At 67.7% G+C, this 15546-nt stretch overlaps 1 protein-coding gene across 1 annotated transcript in view; it reads right to left on the bottom strand.

Annotated features, from left to right (window-relative positions):
* The window catches only part of PIEZO1 (piezo type mechanosensitive ion channel component 1), a 45896-nt gene extending 32489 nt beyond the window's left edge, over positions 1 to 13407 (bottom strand). Inside the window, exons 1-20 of the mRNA XM_040633078.1 lie at positions 13239 to 13407; positions 8606 to 8728; positions 8117 to 8159; positions 7873 to 8011; positions 5582 to 5750; positions 5220 to 5433; positions 4941 to 5112; positions 4739 to 4852; positions 4563 to 4656; positions 3761 to 3861; positions 3196 to 3456; positions 2661 to 2772; positions 2399 to 2577; positions 2180 to 2328; positions 1915 to 2097; positions 1529 to 1644; positions 1289 to 1443; positions 959 to 1135; positions 549 to 674; positions 273 to 473 (exon numbers count right to left, since the gene is read on the bottom strand). Coding sequence (XP_040489012.1) covers positions 273 to 473; positions 549 to 674; positions 959 to 1135; positions 1289 to 1443; positions 1529 to 1644; positions 1915 to 2097; positions 2180 to 2328; positions 2399 to 2577; positions 2661 to 2772; positions 3196 to 3456; positions 3761 to 3861; positions 4563 to 4656; positions 4739 to 4852; positions 4941 to 5112; positions 5220 to 5433; positions 5582 to 5750; positions 7873 to 8011; positions 8117 to 8159; positions 8606 to 8728; positions 13239 to 13392 — 2982 coding nt within the window. The 5' untranslated portion in view covers positions 13393 to 13407. The remainder of the gene's footprint in view (positions 1 to 272; positions 474 to 548; positions 675 to 958; positions 1136 to 1288; positions 1444 to 1528; positions 1645 to 1914; positions 2098 to 2179; positions 2329 to 2398; positions 2578 to 2660; positions 2773 to 3195; positions 3457 to 3760; positions 3862 to 4562; positions 4657 to 4738; positions 4853 to 4940; positions 5113 to 5219; positions 5434 to 5581; positions 5751 to 7872; positions 8012 to 8116; positions 8160 to 8605; positions 8729 to 13238) is intronic.
* Between the last annotated feature and the right edge of the window lie 2139 nt (positions 13408 to 15546).

The raw sequence follows: 15546 nt of genomic DNA, 5'->3' as shown, positions 1-15546 counted from the left end.
GGGCAGGAGCAGGGGGAGCCACAGCTCAGGAGGTCCCAGCGCAGTGGAGACCCCAACCCGGTCTCCAGCCGGGGCCCCCCAGCCCTTACTCTGCAAGGGCAGGCCGACTGCGCCCGGGAGGTCCAGCCTGCTCACAGGTCCTTCTCCTGTGCCCTCCCCCGGTGGCCCTCAAGGGCCCGGACATGGTAGATGTCCAGCAAAGGCCACACAGAGGGTGACATGGCCCCCCCATCCTGCCCAGGGAGGGGGTGAAGGTTGCCGCTGGGCCTCACCTCTAGCCCAAATTTGTAGAAAAAGAAGTTGACAAAGTACTTGAGGCAGCTGAGCAGGTCCTGGTCCAGCCGCTGGCGGGTGCCGTCGGCACAGACGGCCTGGGCGGGCAGCGGGCCCAGCTGGTGCTGCCGACGGTGGTGCTCCTGGCGCCGGTAGACAATGGCTTCGAACACCAGCAGCAGCAGGACCTGCAGGTGGTTCTGGGGAGGGGGGCCCAGTCACGCTCCGGCCGGCCCCCCCGCCCCGGCCCCACGACCCTGTGGCCCCTCACGCACCTGGACGTAGCCTAGGTTTGGGAAGCCCTTCCGCACCCCAAACCAGTTGGCAGGGTCGACGGGCCCCCGGTACAGCAAGGACTGCTTGATCTCTGTCTTTTGCAGGTTGGTGCTGTTGAGGAGGGGCTGGGGGAAGGGAGAATCAGCACCTGCTCCCCCCTGCGTACCCCCCCCCCGCCCCAGGAGCCAGACATCGACCCCAGGACGGCCCACCCACATCGGCCACAACTGCGGACAGGTGCAGGCCAGACCGCAGCTCCCCCCCAGCAGGGATGCATGTGGGCTGTCAGCCTCTGACCGACCTTAATGGCGAAGGGGCGTCCACAAGCAGGGGCTGGGGGAGGGGGACAGAGAGCAGGACCCCCGCCGACCCCATCACCCCGGGGTATGGGAGCGGGGCGCGGCCGCACCTCGGTGCAGTTGCTGGAGTACTCGTGGGGGCTGACGACCTTGAGCTGGTAGAGCATCTTGCAGACGATGATGACGCAGGTCCACACGGTGCAGAGGCATGAGGCCATGGGCCGGAAGCGCGGGTAGGGCAGGGCGAAGGCCCACAGCACCACCAGCAGCAGGTTCATCACCGACACCTGGGGGGCACGGACGGGCTGCGGCGGGCGCGGCACCACCTCCCAGGGGCCCCGCCACCTGCTGCCCCGGGGTGCCCGCCTCCAGAGAGGTCAGCAACGGCGCTCCAGGTGGTCCCGCTGCACACGGGGGCACGGTGTCCGTCCCGTCCTTACCTCCTTCAGGGCCACCCACACGGTGTACAGGGCCACCAGCTTGAAGACGTGAAGCTCCAGGAGGCGTCGCATCAACGCCTGCACGCGGGCGAGGACGTCCGAGAAGCCGGAGGCCAGGTCCAGCAGCCGCTCGGCCACCAGGCCCCACTTGCTGGCTGCTCCGGGGGGGGGGAGGGGCGTGAGGAAGAGGGGCTCACAGGGGTCAGGGCATAGGGCCCCCTATCCACCTGTGGGACTCACCTTCTGGGCCCTGCATGGCTGGGCAGGTGTCAGCCGTGCTCCTCGGCCCCTCCTCCCTGGCCGCCTCCTGCTCCCCCTCCTGCGGCAGCAGCGGGGTCCCACTGACCGCGTCCTGCCTAGGGTGGGCCCCAAAGCATCACTTCCTAACCCAGCTCCTGGGGTTGGCCCCACAGGCCCCTCCCATTCCTGCGTCCCCAGCACCCCCTAGGCCCGCCCGCGGTGTTCGAAGGGGGCAGCTGAGGCCTTCGCTCTGCTCTGGTCCCTCCCGTGGGAACCCACTGGCCTCCTTCCCGTCCCTCCTCTGTGCCGGGGCAGTGGGGGGGGGCACGCTGCAGCCCCCGGGGACCGCGGAAGCTGGGGGCCGGCTGCGCAGGCCGGGCGCGCACCTGTGGGCCCAGCGCGGGAGGCGGGCGCCGGGCGGGCGCACGTGCTCCAGGTCGGTGAGCTGCATGAAGGGCTGGTGGAAGTAGTGCAGCTGCAGGATGCACGCGAGCAGGAAGAAGCCGGGGATGAGGATGCTGGAGAAGAGCTCCGACACGCTGAACTGCTCCAGGCCCAGGTCCCCCAGCCTGGCAGGGGGCGGCCGTCAGACCCGCCGCGGGCCCCCGCACACCCGCCCCGGCCCGCCCGGCCCGCCCGGCCCCCGCTCACTGCTCGTCCGTGAGGCCCGTCAGGTTGCGCCAGTAGCTGGGGAAGTCCTGGAACTGGAAGGTGTAGACGGCGATGAGCACCAGCATGGTGTAGGCGACCACCAGCCACCAGAACAGCTTCAGCAGCTTCCTCCACAGGCTGTAGTAGACCTGGCGGGGGCGCGCGGTGAGCCGGGGTCGTGCCCCGCGCCCCGCCCCCCCCGCGTCCCCCGCCGGGCACCTGGAAGAGGGTGAGGCAGAGCAGGAAGAGAAGCATGTACACGATCTTGTAGACGACCAGGCGGCCGGCAAAGCTGACCACGACGAACATGCCCGCACACACGAAGATCCAGTACTTGGCGTACAGGCCCGTGACCAGCGCCCCCAGGCTCCGCAGCAGCGTCCGCGCCCGCGTCGGCTCTGCGGGTCAAGCCAGGGGGCGGCGGGGGCTTGGCTTCGGGGCCGGGCGGGAGGGCGCTGTCCCCCGCGGCCCCGGCCCTCACCTGCATCCGCCACGGTGACCTCCGTCAGGCCGGCGGGGGCCTCTGCCTTCTTCAGCAGCTTCTCCTTGACGAACTGGCGCAGCAGGAGCCAGAAGGTCAGCGTGTACAACAGCTGGGGGGAGGGGCGGGCGCGGCGTCACCGGGGGCCCAAGCCAGGGCCCCGCCACGGAGACGCGGGCCCACACGGAGCCCCCCCACACGGGGAGGTGTAACCCCGCCGACCCCCCACACCCGCCAGGCACAGGCACAGGCACACACGTCCGGATGCAGGGGCGCACTGGGCACGCTGGCCTCGCACCGGGACACGCCAGGGACGCAGGGACGGCAGCCCCGAGGACACAAGGTCGTGGCTCGCTCACACCACAAACACCTACACAGCCCCTGCTGTGGACTGGCTGCAGGGGACCCCGTGGGGACGGCCACACGGGGCCCTGCCCTCCCAGGCCTCACTCTCCACAGGGAGCCGCAGAGTGAGTGGACAGCACCGTCACGGCAACTGAGGCCCCGGCGCCCTGGAGTTGCGGGGGACGCTCACCATGGCGCCAAGGTCCAGGCAAGGGGAGCGGGTGTGCTCCAGCCCCAGCTGACGCAGGCTGACGGGGCCCAGGGTGGTGGGCAGCTCGGGACGCAGGTCCATGGCCCACACGTAGCGCAGGCCACACAGCGCCAGCCCGTAGAGCAGGATGAAGGGCGAGCAGAGCATGGCCAGCTGGTGGCGGCTGCGCACGGTCCAGATGAGGCAGGCCCACAGCAGCAGCACGAAGGTCAACCAGCTGTGGTAGGTGATGCTCCACACCTGCCAGCCAGGCAGGGCTGGTGGGCGGGGCTGCACCGGAGGCCCTGCTGCCCCCCCCACGCCCTGCCCCCGCCCCCCGGGGCCCTGCACTCCCAGCCTGCCCGGGGACAGGGAGGCCAACACGCCTCGGACTGGAGCCCGGTGGCACAGGACACAACTCACGTGCGTACCCACCCACTCCACGTACGCACACACACGTGCACACGCACACGCGGGGCGGCTCGCAGTCCAGCAGGACACCGCCCGCCTCCAGAGCCTCCCGAGGGAAGCAGCAGGAAGGGCCCACCGGGGGGCTGCCCCTTACCATCATGGCGATGAGAGCACACACGTAGCTCTGGTCCATGATGAGATGACCCAGACTGTGCAGTGGAGACGTCTCTCGAGGCCCAGCCAGCCTGGGGTGCGCTGAGGGGGGAGGGGACAGAGGTCACCAGGGAGCAGGACTCCCACTGGGGAAGCTCCAACATCAACGGAGGGAGCCCCTCACCCACACCAAACGCTGCCCTCAAACTCAGCGGCCAGTGGGGGGCGGCACTAGGGGCAGAAAATGCTGGCAGAGGGCCCGGCTCCTGTCTGATGCTGCTCCCTGGCCAGTCCTGGTCCCATTCACCATCTTGGTTTCCAAGACTGTGAAGGGACAGGTTGGACAGAGGCCCTGACCCCCTTCCAGCTCTGTGCCCAGGCAAGTCCCCGGGGCGCCAGCCACTCCATCTCCTGTTTCGTGCAAAATGGAAATCAAGCCTTAGGGTAAAGAGAGAAGTGCCCAGGAAAATGCCCCGCCCTCCCCATGGGCGGCTGTGGACGCACAGCTCCCAGGCACATCTACCCCAAAGACAGCTGGCAGCCCTAGGCCCTGGGGCCAGCCCGAGCGGCAGCAGTCCAGTCCTCTGGGACCTGGAAGGCAAAGGCAGAAGGGGTGGGAGACCTGGAGCGTCCAGCAAGGTCTCAGGTGGGCAGCCTGACCACATGTCCGAGTCCTGGGTGGGCCCCAGACAGCACAGAGGGAGAGGTCAGCAGAGCAAGACCACCCCTGGCCACCAGGGGGCAGCACCACAGCGCCGGCGGAAGGCCGGGTCCCTGGGCAGCCCGGGGCATATGGCACTCACGGGGGCGCTGCTGGACGGGGCTGTGGCCAGTCAGGTCATGCACGGTGCAGCTGTCGGTCTCCCAGTCAGACCCCGTGGTTGTGGACAGCATGCACTGCAGAGACAAGCCGAGACCCCGTGAGCCAAGCCCTCGGGCGGGCAGGCTCCAGCGCCACAGCTCAGCCCCGGCTCCTCACCTGGGCAGCTCCCTCCTCCTTGGCGGCTGCAGCCCTGGCCTGGCCCTGGGGCCACTGGTCCACCTGGGTCAGCTCCACCTCCTGCTCCTCGTCGCTCCCGGCCGTCTCCTTCCTCTGCAGAGACCAGCGCGGAGCTCAGCTCCCAGCCCGGGGGTGGGTGGGGGTGGAGGGCCATCAGAGGGCCGTGGCCCCGGGCGCTCACCTGGTCCAAGGGCTGGTGCGTGCGGAGCTTAAGGAGTGAGGTCACGGTGTAGTAGAGAAGCAGCAGGATGCCGGGGCTCACGTAGACGGGCCAGTCGTGGCTCGTATCGAGGACCAGCACGTTGGGGCTGGAGCAGTTGCTGCGGGCCACTATGGCCTTGAGACCGAACACCCTGCCCGGAGAAGGTGAGCCACTGACTGCCGACCAAGGGGGATCTGGGGACCAGGCAGCCAGGGCCTGGTGAGGGGGAGGGGCGGGGCCCGTGCAGGTGGACCTCACCTGGCCCAGATGCCGGCCGGGGGGAGCATGGCCTGGGCGAAGGGCGTCTGGTAGCAGTAGACGCAGATGAGGTGGCCGGCGCCGAAGCAGCCCACCATGACGCAGAGGGTGCTGAAGCCCAGGGGGCTGATGGGAAAATGGCATGCCCACCAGGTGCAGGTGGCCAGGAAGATCAGGAAGTAGACGCTGGAGAAGGCGGAGGGGTGGGCGATGCCTGAGGGACGGGGCAGAGGCAGCAGGGTCACTCCTGGCCAGGCCACGAGACCACTGTCTCGGTGGCCAGCGGGGAGCTCGGCGGGCTGCTGAGACCCTCCCTGTGTGGCAGTCGGTGCTGGGGTCCCTGCTCCTTGCCCAGTGGGTACCTGCCAGCGCGAGCAGCACGATGGCCAGGGTCCGCCCCGCGGCCACCAGCAGCCAGTGCACTGTGATCTGGAACCGGGTGGCCAGCCGCGACCTCCGCGTGGGGGCCAGCACAGGGGCTCCCTGAGGCCCCACTGGGGAGCCGGTGTCCACTTCCCTGTCATCATCGTCCTGCCAAGATCATGAGGAGGGGCAGAGGTCAGGGGCATGGCACTCAGGCCGCTCAGGGAGGGAGGGCAAAGGGGCTGCTGGCCGAGCGTGGACTGTGCCACGCTCTGTACCCAGAGGTCTGCCCATCAGGCCTTCCCAGAGGCCGCCTACCCCAACCCAGGACACACTCCTGCCAGGCCTGGCACACATGGCGACTGACCCCTGCAGGCTGGGTCAGACTATTCCAGGACCCCACAAGTGCCTCTTCTTTATTTCTCTCTCTAGACTGGGGGCCCCCTGAGACTCCCGCGCGTATCCTCAAAACCCCTGGCTCCTGAGGGGCCCCAAGTGGGGATTTTCAGGAAAAAGGCAGCGTGTGCACACACGGCGTCCCCACACTCCACAGTTTGCGGAGCACCATTCTGTCCATGCCCCTCGGTCCCAGGGCTGAGGAAGTGCTTTCCTCTTACGTAGGGGGATGGGGGTGCAGAGGACCCTGTTCTCTTTCTGCTGCCTGTGAGGCACCTGGGCAGCCAGGGGCGGGCAGCCTGCCAGGCCTCACAGAGGTCAGGGCCTCCCCCACCCCCCACCCCGGCCCTCCTTCAAGGTTTCCCAGAACGAAGCTGTTTCCCAAGTGCCCAGCCCCCTCAACACGTTCCCACCTGCAAATGGGTACCATGCCCATGCCTTTCGCACAGGGTGGCACTCAGCGTCCAGGCGACCTGCTCCCACCCCAGCTCACGCCTCCTAGCTGAGCAGCCTTGGGCAAGTCACCTGACCTCTGTTTCCCCGCTGTCCTGCCCTCAGCCAGGAGGGTGGGGAGGCCCCGGGGAGGAGCCCATGAGCAGAGCCTGGAAGGAGGGGGAGGGGCAGGCGAGGGGAAGGGGGGAGTGGGACAGCAGCCAGGCCTGAGCTCACCCCCGCCCACAGCCGGCCGCGGCCCTGGGAACGCGTCTGAGCGCCCATGGAAAGTCAGTGTCTGCAGGAAGAGCAGAGGCAGCTGCTGGGCGGGGAGACAGGTGCTCGGGCCGCCTGCAGCGTCCAGCCGGCCAGTCCCGGCTCCGGCCCGGCTCTGCAGGTCCCTCCGGCCGCCACAGGGGCCTTGGCGGGAGCTACTTTCTCCTTCCCTCCCCGTCCCCCGCTGCGGCCCCGCAGGCCCCCCCTGAGCACGCTCGTCCATGCGTGTGATGTCAGGCGTCACGTGTGCGCACGACTGCGTGTGCGCTGTCCGTGGGTGGCGTCACGTGAACGTGCACCTCGCTCTGTACTCGCATGCATGCAGGGTACCCCACTTCTCTCCGAGGACGTCCATGCCAGCCACCCCGGGTCAGCAAGGCTCTCATTAGCCACTGAGGACACTGAGACAAGGTGACCTGTCCCAGTCATGGGGCAGACCAGGGTCCAGCCCCCAGGGCGGCACTGGGCTGTGAGGGCGCTGGGCAGCGTGCAGTGGCTGGCCCCCGCCTGTCCCACCCCACATTTCAGGATTGAGTCCAGCCCCTTCACGGCAGCGCTGTTCCGGGAAGCCCTGGCTCCGCTAACAAGGAAACCAGAGGCAGCCCTGGCTGGTGGGGCCCACAGGCCCGCCGGGGGAGGGGAGGGGGGAGAGGGGCCGCTGGGGGACGGAGCCCCGAGGGCAGGCAGCAGGGTGCTCCCAAGCCCCACAAGGGCCTGGAACAGCACCTTGAGCTCAGGCTCCTGTTCCCCCCTCTCAAAGTGGGGTGCCAGCCTTGCCCGCTGGGCTGGGGTCAGGGGCAGGCAGCCTGAGGGGCCCCCAGCCTGCAGAGTGCCTCCCTGACAGCCAGCAGGTCCCTCCCTGCAGGGATGATTCCCTACTGCCCTTGGCCTGAAAGGACCCCGGGGACAGCTTCTGAAGGCACAGACGAGACTTGGGGCCCCACGAGTCCCCCCGAGATGGAGCCCTGCTAGGACCAGGTCTGGAAGCACATAGGAGGCCCTGCTCAGGGCGCCCCACAGCCCTGGGAGGGGACACTCGGTGTCTCCCACCTCTGACGCCTCCTCTCCGTAACAAGCACGTACTGACTCTTACAAAGTCCACATGTGTGTAAAGAAGGAAAAATGAAATCGTCCTCAAGCGGACAGAGCTCTTCCAGCACACACCCCGCCCGCCCACAGCCCTCACCAGCTCCTGGGCATGCTGGCTCCGCTGGGCTTCTCGGGCGAGGCGCCCACAGAGGCCGAGGCACACGGAGGAAGCCACCAGGACGCCGAGGTCGGGGGCCACGAGCCGGACAGCATTGGGGATGTCCTTCAGGTCCAGCCTGTGGGGGCAGGGAGAGCCCGCTGGTGGGCTGGGGAGGGCAGATGCCAGGCAGGGAAGGCAGAGGATGGGGGGCCCCGGCGCTGGAGGCAGGGAGCGTGCTTACCTCGTGACCCCCACGTGCCGGGAGAGGACCTCCCAGGGACTGCCTGTGGAGAGAGGCGCGGGGGACGGGGTCAGGCAGCGAGCACCAAGCAACCCTACTCCTTGCGGTCAGGAGGCCCTTGGGAGCCCCAAGAACATGGTTAAAGTCAGGGATGCTCGCAGAAGGCTGCCCTTACTAGTAGGGAAACGAAGGCCCACCCAGAGAGAACCAGGTGGGTCGAAGGCCCGTACGTTCTGCGTGGCACAACGGGGACCCCCAGCCAGGAGCTGAGGCTGGGTGCTCAAGACCACAGCAGAGGCCTAACTCGTGGGGGCCAGAACGGGACCAGCTGACACTGGCACTAACCTGGGCCATGTGGACCGAACATACCCTGTGGACAGGCGCTCAGGGCCTGTACGAGGCACAGCCTGGGTGGGACAGGCGGCCTTCCCCAGGGCTCCCAGCAAGCTCACAAAGGCCACTAGGTCTCCCAGACCCACGGACACTCACAGCTGGGCCCCAGAAGCTGGTCCAGGCGGGGCACGGTGTGCAGGCATATCTGGAAGGCCAGGTGGGCTGCCAGGAAGAGGAGGGTGAAAACCAGCAGGGCCCGGAGGAGGCGACCAGTGTGGCCTGTGGGTAGAGCGGGCAGGGGTGAGGCTGGCACGGGGCCCTAGTTTCATCCATCCTGGAGAACCCAAATCCCACCAGAGTCCCCCCTGTGCAGAGGGAAACGGAGTCGAGGACCCGGACCCAGGGGCTCCAAGTGCAGGCAGGCGCGGTCCCAGACAAGGTGCCCTGTGCGCTTTGCCGCTGGCGGGAGGTGGGCTCAGCCCGTGGCAGGGAGGCCGTGGCTGCAGGGAGAGGTCTGCGCAGCCTGGCCTGGGCTCGGGAAGGACCCATGGATCCCCGGCACCACCTCAGCTCTGCGCGGTGGGCAGCTCGCGCTCCACGCCAGGAGCTGAGATCGTGCGCTCTGAATCCTGCCTTCAGGACTCGGGCTGTGGACGGCTTCCTCCCCTAGCACGGCCTCGCCCGACTCCCAGGCTCGGGGACAGAGGTGTCTCACTTTCTCCGGCCCAAGGCTGGTAAGCTCAGGTCCCTGTTGCATTGTGTCCCCCTCCTCCAGCAGGTGAGACCCCTGGAGCACTGGCCCCCGTTTACCCCCTGCCCCACCTGACCTTGCAGGAGGAAGCCAGGCTCACAGGAGGCAGGGGAGTCCCAGGGGCAGCGCAGGCAGGACTCAGACGGCCGCACCAACGCTCATTTCTAGGTCCCTCCCAGCCTCCGACCCTCGGGGGCAGGGGTGAGTGAAGGGGAGAGCAGGGTGGGGCTGGTGGAGCACTGGGAAGGGCAGACGGAAAATGAACGGAACATCTGGCCCTCAGCCCTGGCTGGGCCAACTCCCCTCGCAGCACCAGGCCAAGTGCAGGGAGAGGCCCAGGGCCTCCCGGCAGGAGGAGGAGCCGGGCTACCTGCGGGACGCTGCAGGGCTGCAGGGACACAGCCTCCCTGCCCCGCCAGGCTGACTCCACTCCGCCAGCTCCCCTGTGCAGCCCCGCTCCTGCAGACCCGGGAAGTCCCACCGCCAGGGGCAGTGGGAGCACCCCTTCCCACCCCCGCGGACGCACCCTGCTCGGAGCCACGGACCCCTGGGGTGGGGCTCGCGGGACTACCGGGACCAAGGCCTCAAGTGCCAAGCTGCCAGGCTCCTCATACACCCGAAAACCCATGAGTCCAGGAGGGAAGTGCTAGGCTCCAGACCCCTCAGCAGGAGGGGGCCCCACCTGGCTCCCACCTGACCGTCTTCCCCTCGGACACCGGACAATCCGTATCAGACGTCACCACTGCCCCCACTGTCCTCCCCTCCTCACCCCGAGCTCCCTTCGTGGGACACACAGTGTCCCGGACCACGAGCCGCCACCAAGCCAAAGGAGCCAGAGCACTGGCCGCGTGGCCGCGTGGCTTCAGCTCCCTGCCAGGTGGGGGCTGGGTGAGCAGGACGTGGGAGAGGCGGGGAGGGTCGGGGGTCGGAACGTGCGTGTGAGCAGCAGGGGCAGGAGGCCTGGCCTGACCCGGCCTGCTGACCCCTCTGACAACGCTGGGTGCCGGCCCACGCTGCCCACTGAGCTTCGGTGCGGTCTCGGGGAGGCAGGCCGGCCACGTGGAGATCCACTCGTGGACAGCAGGACAGCAGGGAGGGCACCCAGAGGCCGGGGCAGGGGTCAGGCCGGTAAGGGGCTCTGCATCCGCCCAGGAGGGACCCGCTACACTGCCGGAAACGTCCCTGTGGACCAGGTCTGGCGGGGGAGGGGGTGCTGGGGGGCCGAGCAGCAGCTCGAGCTCCTGGGGCTGCTGGCTGCCCACTCCCCACTTGTGTGTGCAGCTGGGGGGGGTGCAGAAGCCACCCCCACGAAGGAGCAGGGATGGGGGCTCAGGCTCCCAGGGAAACCGGAAGTGGAGCTGGCAGGCTGGGGACCTCAGGAGACAAGGAAGCAGGATGGGGGGCGGGGGGGGTCTTCCCGGAGTGCGTTAGTACAAAGGCTCTGACCTGGAGCAGGAATCCTGGGCTGGAGCCCCCGGAACCGCCCTGACAGTGCCCTCGGCGGGGACCCTGTTCCCAGCCACAGCTCACGGGCCCCCCACCCCTGGGCGTTCCTGCGCTGCCCCGTCCGCACTGCCCACCCGGCGAACCACCATCCCCACGGGCCTCGCTCCTGCAGCCCTCTTCCTCAGGCCGGCCAGGCGTGGCATCTACACCAGCTCTGCAGACCTCACCCCCGACAGGAGCCTGGCTGCTGGGTGTGCAGGGGGGCCTCGGGAGGCGGTGCTCTGAGACGCTGGGGAGGGCGCCCGCAGTCACAAGAAGGCTCCCGGGCGGTGGGTGGACAGGGATGGGGAGAGCCTGAGTCATGAGCTCTCCTCACAGGCCTGAGGTCCTAGGACACCTGTGTCCCAGTGACGACACCTGTCACACACGGGGACCCACACCCCGCCCTACAGCACACGCCAGGGACCCTTGCGGTGCCCGCCTGCTCGCAGACCGGACCAGCGGGCCCTCCCCGCCGCGCCCCCAGGGAAAGCCGCAGAAGCAGCCCCTGGGGGGCTGGGGAGCCTGGGGGGGGGACTAAGGCAGGGACGGGGTCTGAAGTCCCGAAGTGGTAAGCGACAGGTGACACTCACCCTTGCCCGCGGCTTCTGTGGCACCCCTGCCCCACCCCAGCCCTGCCCCCAGAGGGCTCGGGGCCCAGGACAGAGCTGGAGCTGCCCTGAGGTGACCGACGCCTCCTCAGCACAGGCAGCTGCATTCCCAGCAGACGCCCCCGTGGGGACGGGGCCAGGGGTCAGCACCCTCGGGGCCCAGGCGGCGTCAGACCTTCCACCAGATGCCGGTGCTGAGGCCCGGACTCCCGGGCACGGGTGGGCCTCCCATTTTCCCCTCTCCCACCCGGAAAAACCAGGCAGCCTCCCTGTTCCTAAAGGGCCTCTGAGGGTGGACAGATGGACAGACAGAGGTCAGGCAGGGAAGTCTTCCCAACTCTCCCTAAGTCCTCCCCACCGGCCCCTCCTGCTCTGGCTAGGGCCCACCTCCCCCACTGCCCATGGAGGGGAGAGGCTGGGAACAGAGCGCATGGACTTCAAGGAGGGAAGGGGAGGGCCCTGTGGGAGGTGGGCCCTGCTGCCTGAGCTGCAAATCCTGGACAGCTGCAGCAAGCCGGCCTGGGGGAGGCGTTGGCCTGGTAGCCCCAGCAGCTCTCAGCCCTGCCCCTGTGCTGCCCCACCCCAGAAGCCTTCGCTGCCCTCTGCTCCCAGAATTCCACCTGCACTGTAAGAATAGCACCCCAGCAAGGAGGGAGGCTGTGGGGGCCAGAGCCAGAGGAACGAGGGGCACCGCAGGGCCCTGACCGTGGACAGTGGCCTCCAGAAGGAACCAGCCTGGTGATGCTGTGAGCCCGGCCCACGAGGCCCGGCCAGTCTCCCGACCTCCAGCCTGAGCAGACGAGGGGGGCTGCAGCAGCCACAGGAGGGCTCGGACGCCCCCAAGGCCCCGAAGCAGCCGGCCGGCTGCACCCAGCAGCTCCCATCTCCCTCAAGGGCCCCTCGGCTGTCCTGGCCAACCTGGTCCTCGGCCCTGCTGGGCTCCTCTCTTGCTCCTCTCTCCCAGGCACTGCTCTCATGCTGCAGACAGCCGGCTTCTCTGGGGGACCCGTTCGGACCTGGGTACCTCTCCTCCCCCTCCAGCACCACGGGGCTCCCCACCCACGGAGGGCAGAGCAGCTTTTGGGGACAGGTTGCTGCGCGTTACCCTCCCCGAAAAGCTGGCGGAAACAGACCGTGAACCACAGGCGAATAGGTGGCAGGCGCCCAGGGTGAAGGGTCCTCTGGGCAAGTGTGGACCCCAACGACCCCGTGCCACCGGCTGCAGATCTGTGCCTGTTCACAGGGGGCCTGCCAGAGCCACATAGCAGGGAGCAGGGACAGCCCATCCACTACCGCCCGGGGCTCCTGAGCCGGCCTCTCTGCTCTCAGCCCTTCTCGGATGGCTCCACGCCCGAGTCCACATTCCCACCCTCCAGGGGGTGCAGCCCCTGACGGGCTCCCCCACCTCTGTCCCATCTGGAGAACACAGGAGACTGAGACAGCGCCCACCCACCAGGAGCTCAGGACCCAGACGACATGCCCAGCGACCCGAACGACAAGGTGGCTGGAGACAGACTGAAACCCCACAGAGCTCAGGCAACCACGGAAGGGGTGGGGGTGGGGGTGGATGTGGCAGCCGTAGTAAGGGGTTGGCCGGAGCCTCACCGGGCAGAGGAGTGTAGAGTGGGAGAGGGAGCCTGCAGGGAGACAGGCTGCCCACGGTGCCCGGGAAGCCCCAGGGGCAAGGGGGATCCGTCCGATGACCCCCCACTACCTCCGGCATGCCCCGATAACACGCAGTCAGAGAGACATGCTGAAATTGGCTCGGGGTCGGCAAGGGTAAAATAAAACTGGGCCACTCTTCCTTCACCCCGGCCACTAAACTGCCCAGGGCTTCTGCAGAGGGCACCCACGCCCCACGGACCTCAGCCGGTCCATGTGGACAAAGGGCTCCAGGACCCTGAGTGCCCCTCCCCGCACAAGCCAGTGCCCAAGCCCTTACCTGGGATGCCGTGCCGACAGGGGCCCGGGAACCACGGCAGCAGCAGCAGGAACAGCAGGTAGACCAGAGACAGGGCGTTGAAGCGGGACAGGCAGGCTGCAGGGGGGGACAGGGCAGTTAGCATGGCCACACGGATGCCCTGTGCCCCGGACATCACCCCCGATCACCCCAACATCGCCCCCCAGCATCACCCCTGGACACCACGCCAGGACATCAAGCCCCCAGCATTACCCCCCTGATCACTCCCTCATCAAGCCCCCAACACTGTCCCCCAGCATCGCCCCCAGTATCACCCCCCAGACATCAGCCTGACATCACCCCCCTCATCACCCCCCAAATATCATCCCCAGACATCAAGTGCCCAACACTGCCCCCAGCATCACCTCCAAAATATCACCCCGATTGCCCCCAACATCGCCCCCCGCATCACCCCCCAGACATCAGCCCCTGACATCAAGCCCCAACACTGCCCCCCAGCCCACTGGACATCACTGCCAAGCATCACCCTAACTCTTTGCCCTTGGCATCACCCCAGACACTGCCCCCCAAATATCACTGTGGCCATCACCCCTAGTCACCTCCTGCCCAGATGCCGCCTCCCTGCCCGCGTGAGCAAGCCCGCCAACATGGGACCTGTCACTCAGGACTCACACGCTGTCATACTGCGTCCAGACAGCGCACAAGTCACCTGTCACTCAGAGCACGTCCACGGGCACGCTGTGTCCTTCCACGGGTTCTGCTCACCAGCATCACCTGATGCGATGTCTCCACGCACACACGTGGCTCACCCTGTCCGCCCGTGTCTCTGGCACACACCGCCACGAGTCCAGCCCCCAGACAGTGACAAGGCGGCTGACTTTCCTAACTCACTTTTCCTCTTTTTAAAATTTCCTAGTTTCAAGGGCGCCCGGGGGGCTCAGTCGGTGGAGTGTCCAACTCTTGGTTTCGGCTCAGGTTGTGATCTCAGGGTCGTGAGATCGAGCCCCAAGTTGGACTCCACTCAGCGAGGAGTCTGCTTGAGAGTCTCTCTCCCTCTGCCCCTCCCACTTGTGCTGTCTCTCCCTAAAACAAATAAATAAATCTAAAAAATAAAATAAGTAAAATAAAACCTTAGAGTCTCAGTTAACACAGCTGACTTCTCAACTCAGTCACGCGCCGGCCGCCCCAGCGCCCCTCGGCTGTCCCTTCTCCTTGGTTGGAGGAACCGTGGGGCTCACAGCCGTCAGCCTGGCTCCTGGCGGACCTGTGAGAGCTGCCCACGGGCCCACAGCGGGCTCCCACCTTTCCTCTCAACCCGCTGACACCTCTTCCAGCCAGCACAGCTGGACGCTACCTGGACCAAGGGCAGCAGGGGCCTGGGGGGCCTGGGGCTCATCTGGGCCCCAGGAATCGGGGATTGGCGGGGGGTGGTGGGGGAGGTGTCCTGGTGTGGGTCCCATCAGCAGGGAACCAGGGGCCCTCTCGGCCTTTCCTGGGGGTGCCCGAGAGGGCGCTGGACCAGGAGAGGCACCGCATGCTACCCCGAGCGTCCAGCAGCACGTGGCCACCACTGGAGTGGCCCTGCTCCCCCGTCACCTCCAGGGACCAGGGGGCCCAGGCTGAGCCCAGTCCTGGCCGCCCAGGAGGGCAGAGCAGAGCACTAAGGGACTGGTGCCTACGGCGACCCGTCCCCTCCTGGACAAGCAGCCTCACGGCTCAGCGTCTGCAGCTAAGCAGAGGAACCCCGCTCTCCTTTCCTCTGAGGTCAGAGGATGAAAGCCGACCTGCTGTCCACGCCTCGGACCCCCAAGCGTGAGCCGTGACCCGGCAACGCCTCAGACACGCGGGGGGCAGCCGCGTGGCCAGCCTGAGCCCCAACCACCTGACCTGAGCTCCCGGCTTGGGCCAGGAGAGGCGTGCTAAGAACAAGCCAGGGGCTGGGCTGCCTCCTCTGGGGAAAGAAAGGTCAAATAACAGTGCCTCCAGGGAGCCTTCCAAGCACAGGGTCCCTGTGGGGGTGGCCAGTCTGCAGCGTCCCCACGGCCTCCAGCTGGTGACGGGGCTTCTTCCTCTGTCGGGCGGGGCGTCCCCTCCATGCCAGGAGGAAGCTCTGGTTCTCCCAGCCCCTTGCTGTTTAGACGGGCTTTGGCTGGACCCCCTCGTACTCCCAGCCTGCAGGCCGGGACAAAGGAGGGGCTCCTCTCCCATGGAACCCAGGCTGCTGAGACCACTGCGAACCCTGCCAACACCCCGCCCCACGCCCAGGCCCAGGGTCACTGCAGGGCCAGGGGGCTGTGCACACCTCTGCCTGTCTGTCCCCCATCCTTGC

The sequence above is a fragment of the Ursus maritimus genome, unplaced genomic scaffold (assembly GCF_017311325.1).
Source record: "Ursus maritimus isolate PB19 unplaced genomic scaffold, ASM1731132v1 scaffold_19, whole genome shotgun sequence".
NCBI lineage: Eukaryota > Metazoa > Chordata > Mammalia > Carnivora > Ursidae > Ursus > Ursus maritimus.
This window is presented reverse-complemented; position numbering and strand designations above follow the sequence as displayed.